The 14,063-nt window shown below is 31.4% G+C and overlaps 3 protein-coding genes across 6 annotated transcripts; 2 read left to right on the top strand and 1 right to left on the bottom strand.

Annotated features, from left to right (window-relative positions):
- Positions 1–1,819: 1,819 nt before the first annotated feature.
- Positions 1,820–5,060, top strand: LOC145065792 (protein INVOLVED IN DE NOVO 2-like). Of its 2 annotated transcripts, none has more exons than XM_079012873.1 (7): positions 1,820–1,925; positions 2,615–3,552; positions 3,640–3,821; positions 3,924–4,013; positions 4,095–4,379; positions 4,459–4,659; positions 4,723–5,060. In XM_079012873.1, the coding sequence occupies exons 2-7, from the start codon at positions 2,634–2,636 to the stop codon at positions 4,951–4,953; spliced, it is 1,908 nt and encodes a 635-aa protein (XP_078868999.1). In that variant the 5' UTR covers positions 1,820–1,925; positions 2,615–2,633; the 3' UTR covers positions 4,954–5,060. The 2 variants fall into 2 exon arrangements, with proteins under 2 accessions (XP_078868999.1, XP_078868998.1); XM_079012872.1 differs by having other exon boundaries at positions 4,450–4,659.
- Positions 5,061–6,310: 1,250 nt separating this feature from the next.
- Positions 6,311–8,162, top strand: LOC145065793 (factor of DNA methylation 2-like). 3 transcript variants are annotated; one of them, XM_079012874.1, is made up of 5 exons: positions 6,311–6,546; positions 6,936–7,156; positions 7,240–7,419; positions 7,496–7,708; positions 7,802–8,162. In XM_079012874.1, the coding sequence occupies exons 1-5, from the start codon at positions 6,363–6,365 to the stop codon at positions 8,054–8,056; spliced, it is 1,053 nt and encodes a 350-aa protein (XP_078869000.1). In that variant the 5' UTR covers positions 6,311–6,362; the 3' UTR covers positions 8,057–8,162. The 3 variants fall into 3 exon arrangements, with proteins under 3 accessions (XP_078869000.1, XP_078869001.1, XP_078869002.1); XM_079012875.1 differs by having other exon boundaries at positions 6,413–6,546; positions 6,928–7,156; XM_079012876.1 differs by having other exon boundaries at positions 6,426–6,546; positions 6,897–7,156.
- A 624-nt stretch (positions 8,163–8,786) lies between these two features.
- LOC145065794 (expansin-A6-like) lies at positions 8,787–10,064 on the bottom strand. Its single transcript, XM_079012877.1, has 3 exons — positions 9,855–10,064; positions 9,430–9,748; positions 8,787–9,339 (listed from the first exon to the last, which is right to left on the bottom strand). The coding sequence occupies exons 1-3, from the start codon at positions 10,003–10,005 to the stop codon at positions 9,030–9,032; spliced, it is 780 nt and encodes a 259-aa protein (XP_078869003.1). The 5' UTR covers positions 10,006–10,064; the 3' UTR covers positions 8,787–9,029.
- Positions 10,065–14,063: the final 3,999 nt, after the last annotated feature.

Genomic DNA, 14,063 nt, shown 5'->3' with positions numbered 1-14,063 from the left:
TATTTATTATTTTACTTTATTTTTTAAGATGTGCCACATTCTTCCTTTTTTTTTTCTAGGATATATGAACAAAAGAAAAAACAAAGCATACAAAACCCATTCACTGTAACTTATTGTTTGTTTCTTTTTTTATTGGCTTTTTTTTTTTTTGAGTTTTTGCTTTTAATGCTTATTAATTATTTTTTACAAACAAAGTTATAACTAACAAATCTTCATAAAAATCCAAGAAATAACTTTTTAAATTTAAAACAACAAACAACTTTTTTAACCTAAACCAACAAACATCATATTAAACTAAAAAAATTCATAAGTAAAATCTTTGAAGTACAAAACCGACAAATTTTTGTTACAAAATACAAAAGAAAATAGAAAGCATTCGAAATAACTTTGATTCGATAACTAACATCTGCAAAGAAAAAAGATAAAAATAATAAGATATAAAGTTTTATACGAATGAACCAAAAAAATATTGAATGTCTTTGTTTACCATGGTTTAGACGGATATTTTTTCGATTGTGACCACTTTGCTTATAAATTCCACAAAGGTTCGTTTTTCTTCCTTCTTTAATGTCCATTCCTTTTTTAATCATCTTCTTCCGACACATCATTTTCAACAAATTCATTATCAATTGTTATTGTATTGTTTGCAAGAGCAACATGAGAGATTGAGTAGAAATCTTCATTCTCAACAATGTCTAATATGACATTAGCATCCATCTACAATCAAACAGATAAAATATGAAAAACAAAAAAAGACCATCTTACATATTCAAACAAATAGAAATAGAAACCAGAACAAAATCTCAACCAAACAGATAAAAAAAGACAATCAAACAAAATCATCCAATCAATGTAGATAAATCAGATTTAGAATAGTAAAGATGATAAATCAGAACATCTTTAGTGTGGAGAGAATAATCGTGATTACAGCCAACAGAAAGAGAAATAGGAACTCAATTTCAATCTCATCTAATCTAACAAAAACCTGTGATTGAAGCCAAAACAAATATTATAGCCAAAAAATCGAGGTATTACAACTCAAATATTGAAGTTATCGATGGATGTTGCCCAAAAAATCGAATTTACAACACAAAATTCGAAGTTACAACTATAAAAATCGAAGATATTACAGCCTAAAACACGTACTTGTGATGGATGGATGTCGCATCGTCGTCGCTGGAATCTCCGGCGTCGTCGCTGGGTGTTGCCGACAGAAGTGTGTCGGAGACGGTGGTCGTGCCGGAAGCACATAATGCAGCATGTGTTTCTGCACTGTGTTTTTTTTTACCCAGGAAGATGATACGGCAGTAAGAAAGTAATTAGGGCACAATTGTTTTTCTTTTATTTTATTAAATTACAAAAAAAAACTTTATATTATAAATACTTTTGAAACTATACCCATTGGGTAAATAACTTTTTTAAAAACACCAATACGGTTAAAAACTCGGAGTAACATAGAGTAAACCAGCTTCTTTATCATATATTTAAAAAAAAAAGTAATATAATTAAATTAGAAAAAAAATCATAAAAAAGGAAAAATAGAATGGTAGGAATGTTAACACTTTCTACCAAACCAATACTAAGATTAAAAAAAGAAAAATAAAGTGGTAGAAATGTTAACATTCTCTAAGATTAAATATTAAATGGATAGAAATAAGATAATACCCTAAAATCTGACATGATGTTAGGAATATTAGTAAACAAAAGTAAAAAACAAAGCCCAATTTCATCGATAGTCGATACTTCTATTTTGCATTATATTTCACATTTCCCAACCTCCACTTGTCACCCTTCCCTTCCGTTCTGCTGCTTCGTCAACCCAAGACCCCCAAAATTCAATATTCCTTAAGTTTTAAATAATTACTTTCACTGATCTTCATCTAGTCGAAATTCCATAGTTAACCGAAGAGTTCAATCCAATCGACGTAAGTATCCTCTCTTCTTCAGCTGTTGCTGCGTACACGCATACGGTGTGTGAAGATATATACTCTGTAATCATACGTTTTAAGTAATATAGAGTTTATTTATCATTTTTTTTGAGTGTTTGATCTACATTATCTTCGGTTATTGCAGTGCATGTTGATATTTCGTGATGCTTCATATTGTACTGTTCAATGATCCTTCCCTTCTGCTGCAAAATGTAGTGTATGATCTACAGATAGTAGCGATTTTACTTCTAATTCTGACGGAATCCTTTTTCTGAACAAACAAAAATGATATGTTTATTTTCAATTCGGAGAAACTATGGATGATTGCGGTTCTCTGTAACCATACGCACACTTATTCATAATGTTTGTATTATTTGGAAATGTAGAAAGATAAATGCGATTATAACTTCAAATCGCAGAAGTTATGTACTGAAAGAGAGAACATTAACCTAAAAAAATCGAAATACTAGTAATGTGACTTCGTAATTTCTAGGGCACGATGTTGATTTATATTTTATGCATAATCAACAGACGGAGTCATATTTTATGCAGATATGTGTTTTTGATCTGTTTGTGTGTTTTAGTTGATCACTAACACCTGTGCATTGGTTTGAGTTGTGTTATCTTCTGAAAATACCATCTGCTGATATGCATAACATTAATACTTACCTTTTCCATGTTAACAGGCTTGCTTGTTGATTAAAAATGACTGAGGATCATATGGAGCAAAGTTCTGATGAAGACAGTGATTCTGAACTAGAAGACTATGAAGAGAAAAGCTATGAAGAGCTCAAGGGTGGAAAATATCACATCAAATTACCAAACGAATCTTTCACTTGCCCATTCTGTTCTAACAAGAAAAAGCATGATTACCAATACAAGGACTTACTACAACATGCTACTATGGTTGGGAAAACTGATTCAAAAAAACGAAGCAAGAAAGACAAGGCAAATCATCTAGCATTATCCAAATATCTCAATAAAGATCTATCAGAAGCCTCTGGTTCCTTACAAGTTAACAATGAGGTTGATCACCTTGCAGATCATGATGGTGATGAGATGTTTGTATGGCCATGGAAAGGCATTGTTGTTAACCTACCAGTTAAGTTAACAGATGGGCGTTATGTTGGGAGCAGTGGTTCAAGTTTGAGAGATGAATTAACCATGAAAGGTTTTAATCCTACGCGGGTGATCCCATTGTGGAATTTCCGTGGTCATTCAGGATCTGCAGTGGTTGAGTTTAAAAAAGATTGGACAGGTTTCAATAATGCCATGTCATTTGAAAAAGCTTATGAGGCTGATCACCATGGTAAAAAGGATTGGAATCCAGGTAATGATCATACTCATAGCTCTGGTATTTATTGTTGGGTTGCTCGGGGTGATGATTACAGATCTAACAACATAATTGGAGAGCATCTTCGCAAGATTGCTGACCTTATGACCATTTCTGATATCATGGAAGAAGAAGATCACAAAGAGATTCAACTCAAGTCAACTTTGACAAATGTGATTGAAGTCAAAAAGAGGCACATTGAAGAGATGGAGAGTAAATACATGGAAACAGAAGTTACCCTTCGCAACTTAATTGCTGAAAAAGATAAGATTCACCAATATTATAATGAAGGTATGTGTTATGTAGTATGTTCCAAATTCGATTATTGTTCACTTGTACACATAGTAATAAAAATTCCCATAATCTTGTTTTGATTAGAGTTCAAGAAAATCCAGTCGAGTGCACGAGAACATTATCAGAAGATACTTAATGACCATGAAAAACTAAAACTGAGACTTGAAAGTGAAAAGAAAGAACTTCAACTTCAGGGAGAAGAATTGCAGAAGCGTGAGGTTGTAAATGAAAACGAAAGGAAAATATTGGCTGAAGAGATCGAAGAGGTATGACATTATTATATATATATATTTAATTTCCAGATTGTTTTAATTTAATTTAAATACACCCAAAAAAAAAAAAACATATGTTTATCTCCTATCTCCCAGAATGCTGCTAGAAATAGTTCGCTCAAGATAGCAACTGCTGAGCAAAGGAAAGCTGATGAAAGTGTATTGAAACTTGCAGATGATCATAAGGTAATTTTATTATACTTGTATAAATATATAAAGTAAACTAAATCTGTAATTTGTTTAATTTGTTTTGATTGTGGGTGTTAGAGGGAAAAAGAGAAACTCCATGAGAGAATAATCATGCTTGAGAAAAAACTGGATGCAAAACAAGCAGTGGAGCTAGAAATAGAACGTTTAAGAGGGCAATTAAATGTTATGAAGCACATGGGGGATGATGATTTGGAGGTTTTGAAGAAGATGGATGAAATACACAACAACTTGAAGGAAAAGGAAGAAGAGTTTGTTGATCTGGAAAGCTTATATCAAACTCTAGTTGTTCAAGAACGAAAAAGCAATGATGAGCTTCAAGAAGCTCGCAAAGAGTTGATTGAAGTAAGTGTTTTGAGAAACAGTGATGTACTTTCATTTATATATTTTTCTTTTATTATATTTTTTGATGAAGGGATTTAAGGAAGTACCAAAAGGCACAGATATCGGTGTGAAGAGAATGGGAGAATTGGATAATAAACCATTCTATAACGCCATGAAAAAAAAGTACAATGAGACAGAAGCAGAAGACAAAGCTTCAGAGATATGTTCATTATGGGAAGAATACCTTCGAGATCCCAATTGGCATCCTTTCAAAATAATCACCATCAATGGAAAACCACAGGTTATTGGTCAAAACTTATATTCCTTGATAGTAGAGGGGCTAAACTGTAACTATTTGGTGTAGGAATTGATAGATGAAAGTGACGGAAAATTGGAAGGCCTGAAGAGAGAGTTGGGTGAAGAAGTGTACAAAGCTGTAATAACTGCTTTGAGAGAGATTAATGAATTTAATCCAAGTGGAAGATACATTATAACAGAGCTTTGGAATTTTGCTGAGGGAAGGAAAGCGACTTTGAAGGAGGGAGCTTCTTGTCTTTTGAAGATGTGGGATGCCAAAAAACGTCGGAGAACGTGACATGTGTAAATAGTTTTAGTTTGAATTTATGTTTTCGTTTTGTTATAATTAGTGTAAAAAAATGATGCCACAACCGGTTTTGTTGTTTAAAAGGTTCTTGATTATAATTTAGTGTCTATTGTTTTTCTTTTGAATAACTTTTAAATAAAAGGTTATATCAAAAGATTCAATGTTTTATTTTTTATTTTTTGTAATAGGATGATCTATATTGTTATATTTTTAATTATTTTTTTTATGTAACATGAAGTTCATACTCCATATAACATAGATTTCATATTAAACTCATTTAATATTCTTATTACTTTGCATCTTTTTATTTTCATTCTATTGACTTTTAAAACTAGATACATTATAGTTTTAGAAGACAAAAAAAAACGTGTAAATATAAAGTTGAAAATAAACGAATTTGAAAACAATGTAAAAGTGAAATAAATAACAAAGGTTTAAAAAGGTGTCAAAACGAAAAAAAAAAAAACGAAAAATAAAAGAATATAAAAAAACAAAAAAATATATATAATCAAGCTTCGACGAAAAATAAAAGAATATAAAAAACCAAAAAATATATATAATCAAGCTTCGTTTTGACTAAAAAATAAAAAATAAATGAAAATAAAGAAGCTAAAATAATATAAAACTGAGTTTTGGACATATGTAATTTTTTGCAAACTATAGGGATAAAATTTAGACTTTAAATCTAATTTTAGGACTGATTTTGCAAAAAAAAAAAAAAAAAAAATTAACCATAAACATTTTTAAGTGAGCTAAAATAATAATAGAGCCATAATAATAATAATAATAATAATAATAATAATAATAATAGAGTTTTTTTTTTCCAATTATACATGAAAAGTTGTGAAATTTTATGATATTTACTCACCTTTTTATTAACATTAATATTTTTAAAAAAATAAAAAACAATGAGAAAATGATAAACGCTATTTTTATAGAACATTTGAAAAAAAAACATAAATTATGAGAAAATAACAAACAACACTAATAACTATTTTTTTTAATAGAATAAGAAGATTTTACTGTTTAAAAAAATATATCAAGTTAATAAGTTAATAAAACAAACAATGAGTCAAATGGAATATCGATCAAGTGAAAGACGTTTTAACTATTGGGCTAATAACTAAAATTCTTCATTGCATTGTGTCACTTAGTAAATTATTTTTAATTATGTCACAATGAAGTTAATACAAATGTACAATTGTTCAAAAAGTTTAATCGTACAAAAATTAATACGATTGTATAACTTCAACTTTTCAACAACGATAGGGGCCAAAGCGAGAAAATTGAAAACCAGAAGGGCTCATATTGCCCACATTATGTTAAGACAAAAGATGATAAGACCCCTTCAGAATTCAGACATGACTCGTCTCTCTTGTTGACGACAGTCATCGGGAAAAATGGCGGAAGGTAAATTGGTTTCGGAGCTGCGAAAGGCACGTAGTTTGGCTGTGGGTCTAGCGAGAGAAGTGGACATGAAGAATCAAAGGCTATGGGAAATGGAGCGCCATTCCGAAGAGATATCTTCCCGCCTTCATTCCATGATCGCGGAGAAAGATCGCATGAACCATTCGTTTTCTGAAGGTATTTACATTCTAATCATTTTTACATTATCGAACTTTTTTTAGCACCCTTTCCGCGAAACCGATGAAGTCAATTTTAAACGGAAGACCTCGTATTTTTCGGAGGGTTTTTTTAGGTCAATGTATGGGTAGTTAGTTAGCTGTTTTCACCAAATTGGGAACCAATGCATATGGTAATTCCCTTCCTTGAAGATAATCTCTCAATTTTGAACCGAATTTACCCCAATTATAGGTTCCAGCTATGAAATCGAAGTTCACGGATATACCCTAAAGTGAAAAGAACAATTTTCTTGTTCTAATTTTTAGTTTAGATGATATAATTTCTGAACACCCGTATATTGCACAATGTAGATACTTCCTGTTTCTAACACAGTTGGTGTAGCACTATAGAAATGAGAAAGATGCAGGTGCTTGGATCACAAAATACCAAATTGAAGACTGAATTGGAATGCCAATTGAGCAAAATGCATGTACTTTTTCAAGAAAGCGAAAAGCTGAAAGAGGAAGTAGCATATCAACGAAAAGAACTTGAACTAAGAGCTAATGAACTGGACAAAAGAGAGTCACAACTTGAGATTGAACGCAAAAGCTTTTACAAAGAGAAGGAAAAGGTACAAATTTCCTCTATTTGAAAAGTCATAATAAAGCTAAATTGACCTTATGGTATTTGTATCTAATAACCAATATCTTACAGATAGCTCAAAACCCCTTAGACAGTGAATATGGTATGAGTGTCCTTATCAACGACTTAAGGGAAAAACTGGCTGAAAAAGAGGAAGAATTACATGATATGGACATTTTAAACCAAACTTTGATACTTAGAGAACACATGAGTAACAACGAGCTACAAGCTGCTCGAAAGGAACTGATAAATGTAAGTTTTCTTTATGGTTTGTAGATCCTTTTTTTGGTAGATGAAATATGAAACATTTCCTAGTTTTTTCATGTAGGTTTTGCCCCAAGTTTTGGAGGGAACTTCTATAATTGGCTTAAAAAGAATGGGAGAAGTTGCTCAGAAACCTTTTCAAGATGTGTGTTTGCAGAGATATTCTAGTCAAGATTGGGAAATGAGATCAGTTGAGTTAAGTTCATTGTGGCAAGATAAGGTGAATACTCCAAATTGGCATCCTTTCAAACAAGCTGTAAAAGATGGAAAATTACAGGTATTTTTCTTTCACATTATTCTATGTTTTTCAACTTCCTAGGTTAATACAAATACACATACACAACTAACTAATATCTTGTTCAAAATTTAGGAAATAATAGATGAAGATGATAGCCATTTGAGAGAGTTAAAAAGTCAATGGGGTGAGGAAGTATGCAATGCTGTAGTGAAGGCGTTGTTGGAATTAAATGAATATAATTCAAGTGGGAGATATGTTGTATCAGAGCTTTGGAACTTCAAGGAAAATAGAAAAGCTAGTCTTAAAGAAGTTATTGATTGCTTAGTCCACCAATTAAAAGCAAGTAAGTCACTTAAACGTAGGAGAGATGGTCAACGCCCAAATTGACTTCTTAACAAACTCACTCTTTGTTATTATACATTTAAATTGTTGTATGGTAATATAACTTCAAAGACTTTTGACTTAATATATGAAATATTGGGTGTTTGTAAAAGATTTTTTTTTTTTTTTTTTTTTTTTTTTTTTTTTTTGAAATTATGATTTGGTCAAATTGTGGTGATTGTGAAGACAGAGATAAAAGATTTGATGAGTGGATGAAAATTGAAAAACAGAGGATCGAATCCCTGAAGAGTGGATATTTCTTGGCGTTTACCTTATATTTTTCTGAGTGGTTCAGTGTTGCATTATTTGTACAACACAATGATTTATTACATTATCCATGTGACTCTGTGAGTGAGACCATGTTGACATCTGTGTAGATTGCAATGCATGGTGATGGAACCCCTTATTCATTGCTTTTATTTTATATTATCTTCGCTACATGCTACATTTTTATACAAATTGATAAAATTAAATAAATATAACATGTCAAGTGGGTTCAACAGAATTACAGATCAGTGTTTAAAGCTACTTTGATTTACATTTATATCGTTTTGCAAAATAATATTAAGAATTAAAAACAATCGCATGTGTGACTAGTCAAATTTAGTTTGTAGTGTAAAATGAACATAAAATTTATAAGATTTATATAACATGTCTTGTTATGCTCTTCTCATGTCTTTTTTTATTTGAATTGTTCGTTTCTCTTTCACACACATGAGAATGATAAGATATAAAATGAACATAAAATTTATAAGATTTATATTTTATAGTAAAAGAAAATTAAAGCTGCGGGCCCCTAGAATTAGGCATAGCCACTTCAGCTTCATTACAAAATACAAAGGATCATAAAAGCACTTCTTCATAGTCAAAAAGTCAACAAAAAGCACTCTCGTATTTTCCCCCCAAAATAATACTATTTCTTAAAAATAAAACTAAAAATGGACAAATTTGACCCGCCAATCCAAACCCGAATCCAATTTCAAACCCGGAAATTCTTCCCGGTAAAAGTTTGCCCAAATTGCCAGTTCGAAGGTACTATGTTCATGGAGGCTGAAGATCGACCATCACTGCTTCTAACCCTAAAAGAAAGCGATTGTCCAATCAGCTGAGCGTTTGATTGCCAATTTTGACCCCAATTTCTGCTTAGACTCATCCAATCGGTGTTCGAACCTTTAACCCATGCCATCGTGATATCTCCGGCACCGGCGACGTTGCTGATCAAAATCAAGTTGAAGTACCGGAATCCATTAATGGTGAACCTTATCCCACCTTGTTTCCGGCACGCCACCCTAAAAAGAACATCGTTACCAGTCTTACAACAAATTTGACAATCTGTACACCTATGGGAATGGGAGTGATGAAGTTAAATATTGACTCACCGGCGGTAGTTAACGGGGACAATTCCGGCACGATACTCTGCAATTTTGAGGAACATGGGCATGGCGAGATCGAAATGAGGGCGAGGTGGGTTACACCATCCACCATTGTCACTGGGTTGAGCGAAGTTAGGAGGGCAGAAATTGGTGGCGGTGATGAAAATTGAAGGGCTGCCGGGGTGACACCATTGAGGGTCGTTCGTACACTTTATCTCAAAACAAGCGCCGCATCTGAACCCATTGTTGAACAGCGCCGTGCTTAGCGCCGCCGTGTTCACGCCGTACCCTTGACTGTATAAATTCCCATACCCACATGCTCCACCTGAAAAATGAAAAATGTTAAAAGGGTTTTCTTGCAATTCAAGATTCAACTGCTTTGTTTCTTCTGAACTAATTTTGTAATTGGGAATCGGGAGCGGGGAACTTACCCATGGTGCCAGATGCGTCACTACCACCGTAGAAGGTGGCGTGAGCGGATTCCCACTGGCCTCCGGTGTAAACTCCGGGGATACGAGCATTGACGACGGTTGTGAAGAATGCAGTTAACATTAAAAAGCAGTAAACACGACTGAACTCCATTTTTGAAGAAGAAACAGAGTGATGAAGATAGGAAGTTGTAAAGCGTGAAGAGGATGAAGAATGTTAAGGGGGTACTTATGGAAGAAAAAAAAATACGGGTAATGGGGGAGTAGGAGAATCTTCTTGGGATTTGGATTACAAATCCTTGCATTTTTTTTTTCTGTGTGATTATATGACAAATACTAAAGTTATTACTAATTATTCGTATTTTGGATGAAAGAAAGTAAAATATTATTATTACGTAACAGATAAATCAAATATATTATAGCTACTTATGAGGTAAGAAGTAAGAACCATCCAAAGTACGTGTTTTCAAAGTAATTTAGATTATTACAGAACAAGTTTTGTATACTGAACCTACTAACTATTGACTATTGAAACTTTTCGTTTTATTATAAAAATAGCAAAAATTAGTTGGGTGTATATTGTATAATATAGACTTAATTTCATAAAAAAAAAACCTCTTAACATATTTGGAATTTTTTTGGTTTAAAGTTTAAACTTAGATTCATATCCTTTTTTCCAATTCATTTTGGTATTTTTTTACTAATTACCAGCTTACCATTTGGTTTACAAAAATGATATATATATATATATATATATATATATATATATATATATATATATATAGTTTCTTTTATATAAATAATATTATACGTTTATTTACAAAATAAATTACAAAACCAGGAAAAGGATAAGCAACAACAATTAATTTGCATAAAAGGTAAAAAAATTGATCATTTTTTTGAAAATTCTTTTCACTGGACGATAACCTTATAATAATTTCAAAACGGAAAGATAAGGAACTAATAAGGTTAAATTAAAAAAACAAAAAATTATACTTAGGGGGTGTTTGGCTTAGTTTTTCACAGGTTAAAAGTCATTTTTGGAAAAGAAAAAAAGCAAAAGATGTTTGAGAAAACTAGTTTTAAAAGGTACTTTAGGAGTTTTTATACAAGGAAAAAAAACTTTTCGGAAAAGTCAGGAAATCCTAATTTTTTGTAATTTTTCCAAAAAGGACTTTTAGGCTATGAAAAATTAAGCCAAACACCCCCTTAGATGATAGTGGCCAACTATAAGGTACCACTAGAGTGTATGATAGTTGTTTATATAACCTCTTTTTCTTTCTCTCTTTCAAGTTTTGGTTACTTGTAAATCATGTATAAGACTTGTACCAAAATAGTTTGTGTATGTTTTTTTAATTAGTTTGTGAACTGGTTTTGCATGTTTTTAATATTTTTGTTAATTAATTTTGTATGATTTTAATTAGCTTGTATTTATTCTAAAATAGAAAAATTAAATGGGCTGGACAAATTAAAAAGATAAGTTCTATATGTTGTGGTATGAGAAAGATGAAATGAAAGGAAACTGACCATATAATGTGAGAATGGGTTGAAAGATGTTTGCAAATTATAAAACTAATACTCTTTAAAACTATGTTAGTAATATCAATATCCCATTACCTCAAATAGAACCAAGATTGTATATTCAAGTCCTATAAAAATTTTCATAGAGTTAAAAACAAATTATAAATTCAAAAAAAAAAAAAAAAGGTTCAATGGGATGCGATCCTTGACAAAAAAGTTCATTGTTTCTTTTCAAATTTTGTAAATACAAATTATTTTCCAATTTGGCAAAAAGTAACATGGTGCCGTTAGGTAAGGGTGGATGATAGAATCAAAATAACGCTCAATAACTTCTCTTGTTCGCACTTATTAATTTCGAGGAAGAAATGATCTTTAAGTAAAGTTTATTTGTTTTTTTCTGTAATTTTAAATGACCAAAAGGTCCCTTTACGATTATAACTTTTACAACACAAAACAATACTACATTTATCAAATATTAATCTTATCAAGAAAATAAGAAATATAATAAAATACTGTTTTACTGTTTAGACTTTAGAATACTATAAATTTGAAATAATTTGTTGACATTTAATTCAAGATTATCTTTACTCAGTTAAACTTTTATTTGATAAATCAACAAAAAAAATGATTGTTTCAAATTCATGTGATAATACTTGAACTAATGAAAAAAACATTGAAATAAATTTAATTTGAACATATGATTTTGAGGTTTGAGCAAAACAAAAAGTGTAAAATTCCTTTGCTATATTTGTCAAGTGGCTACTATCCCTTATCCTCCCCATGCCTGTCCATTTATATAATTTTTTTTAAATATATTTATGTGTATTTATTATAGGAAAAATACAACTCCCAAATCATATCCCAAGATTGTGATGGTCTACATTCAACAATAATGTTATATAAAATATTCATTTCACTCATCTATTGACAAGGAAATATTTTTATCGAGCTTATTTACTGACGTTTATATAATTTAAACTTTAAGCATATATATTTGACAAAATGAGCACATGTTAATTTAGCCTCAAAGGCTGATCATAAACCAAATGAATTATCAATTAAAAAAAACTATTCATTTGGATATGATTTTAACCCTTTTTATACAAATAATGATTTTTTTTTTCTATACAAAACCAATAGTATTAACAGGTAATGAAAATCAAATAAAAGGAAATGAAAAGGGACATAAAGGAGAGCGAAGAGATTTGTAGAGCTGAAAAAACGTTTCTTTATTGTGAAGGAAAACATCTTGTCTAGTTTCCCCTATCTCAAAATGTATTGGACAAACAAATTTTCAACATCCATGTGAGGTTACAAAGAAGTGCAAACTTATCTTTATTGGTTTTTATTACACGTATGTGATTTGATCTTACATACATATAAATTATCAGTTTTAAAATATACTTTCTTTATCAAAAATTTTAAGAAAACTCTTATTGTTTCATATTGACATGCATATATCAAGTTTGTATTTATTTGATTTTATGAAATTTATAAATTTCTGTTAGGTTAATAAACAATCAAGGAAGAATTATGTTGATTTATATTGTTTTATAGTAATAATGACAAATAAATGATGCTATTACGAAGCCTTTGGTTGTGTTCGGTATCAAGCTTTTAAAAGTTTTCTTTTTGGAACTTTTAGCTTTTAGTTTTTATGAAAAAAACTCAACAAATAATAGAGCCTGAAACTGCATATATATCATCACTATACCAAACCAACTGTATATATCGAACCAGATATATATACCGAACCAGGTGTATATAGCGAACCATATATGTATACCGAACCAAGTATGTGTAGTGAACCACAAAAAAATAACGACTAAAGTACAAAGTGTTGTCATAACGGTGTCAAAGGACATTGGAAATCAAAGAGATACAGTCTGTACTACGATGTGTGACTGATGGATCATTTAACTAGTAAGAAACAACTGTAAAATGACTAGTAAGTGCACAAAAGTATACATTCAGGTATATGACCATTAATGCGACAAGATGGTAAACCTGCTCGGTACATAAAGAGGTCACCGCCTCCTAATATCGACAATAAATAAGTAACCAAAACAACTTTACAAGGTACGTAATCACACATACACATATCATTAAGATCAATATGACTCACAACATATTTTTCTTAAGGTTATCATTGACTTTATCATCGAAGCGTTATCCTGGGATCACCTCCCGCTAAATCGACTCACGGGTTGTTTGTTGTCTCCAGGTTTATTGACTGTAAAGGAATCGATAACTTAAATAATCAATTGAAGGTGAACCCAGGAGCGCAACAAGTGGTGCCATCCGTAGGACTCCGCGACAAACAGCCAACGAAGAAAACCCATTTGTCGATGCAAGTCTCATCCCGAGAATGCAATATCTCGAAGGATCTGTAAAAACGCCACAGATTGCAACGGTGATAAAAAAACAAGAATGTGATGTTGGAAGGCCTAGGAGGAGAATGAGGGGAAATAAGCCAAAAGAATTTGGAAGCGGAAGAATTGGAGATGGAGGAGTTCAAAGCCTTCAAAATATTTAGAGCCATGAGAAGGCGAAAAATTGAAAGAAATGAACAAAAGACCTAGAAAAAGAAAGAATGGGACTTGGTATCCATTCACACCGGTTAAACGAGAGACTCAGACGAGACAAATATAAGAGACAAGAATAATGAGAAGAAACTAAGCAAGGAGGAAG

The sequence above is a fragment of the Lactuca serriola genome, chromosome 8 (genome assembly GCF_051521515.1).
Source record: "Lactuca serriola cultivar US96UC23 chromosome 8, Lser_US96UC23_V15, whole genome shotgun sequence".
NCBI classification, from domain to species: Eukaryota; Viridiplantae; Streptophyta; class Magnoliopsida; order Asterales; family Asteraceae; genus Lactuca; species Lactuca serriola.
Note: the sequence above shows the minus strand (reverse complement) of the source record. Positions and strands in the feature narration are given on the sequence as shown.

Coding starts and splice junctions, on each gene's coding strand:
- LOC145065792 (XM_079012872.1), top strand. CDS start 2,634: ATGACTGAGGATCATATGGAGCAAAGTTCTGATGAAGACAGTGATTCT. Junction 3,822..3,923: donor TGGCTGAAGAGATCGAAGAG/GTATGACATTAT, acceptor CCTATCTCCCAG/AATGCTGCTAGAAATAGTTC. Junction 4,014..4,094: donor AACTTGCAGATGATCATAAG/GTAATTTTATTA, acceptor TGTGGGTGTTAG/AGGGAAAAAGAGAAACTCCA.
- LOC145065793 (XM_079012874.1), top strand. CDS start 6,363: ATGGCGGAAGGTAAATTGGTTTCGGAGCTGCGAAAGGCACGTAGTTTG. Junction 7,157..7,239: donor TTTACAAAGAGAAGGAAAAG/GTACAAATTTCC, acceptor AATATCTTACAG/ATAGCTCAAAACCCCTTAGA. Junction 7,709..7,801: donor TAAAAGATGGAAAATTACAG/GTATTTTTCTTT, acceptor TTCAAAATTTAG/GAAATAATAGATGAAGATGA.
- LOC145065794 (XM_079012877.1), bottom strand. CDS start 10,005: ATGGAGTTCAGTCGTGTTTACTGCTTTTTAATGTTAACTGCATTCTTC. Junction 9,749..9,854: donor TGACGCATCTGGCACCATGG/GTAAGTTCCCCG, acceptor TTCATTTTTCAG/GTGGAGCATGTGGGTATGGG. Junction 9,340..9,429: donor GTCCCCGTTAACTACCGCCG/GTGAGTCAATAT, acceptor TGTTCTTTTTAG/GGTGGCGTGCCGGAAACAAG.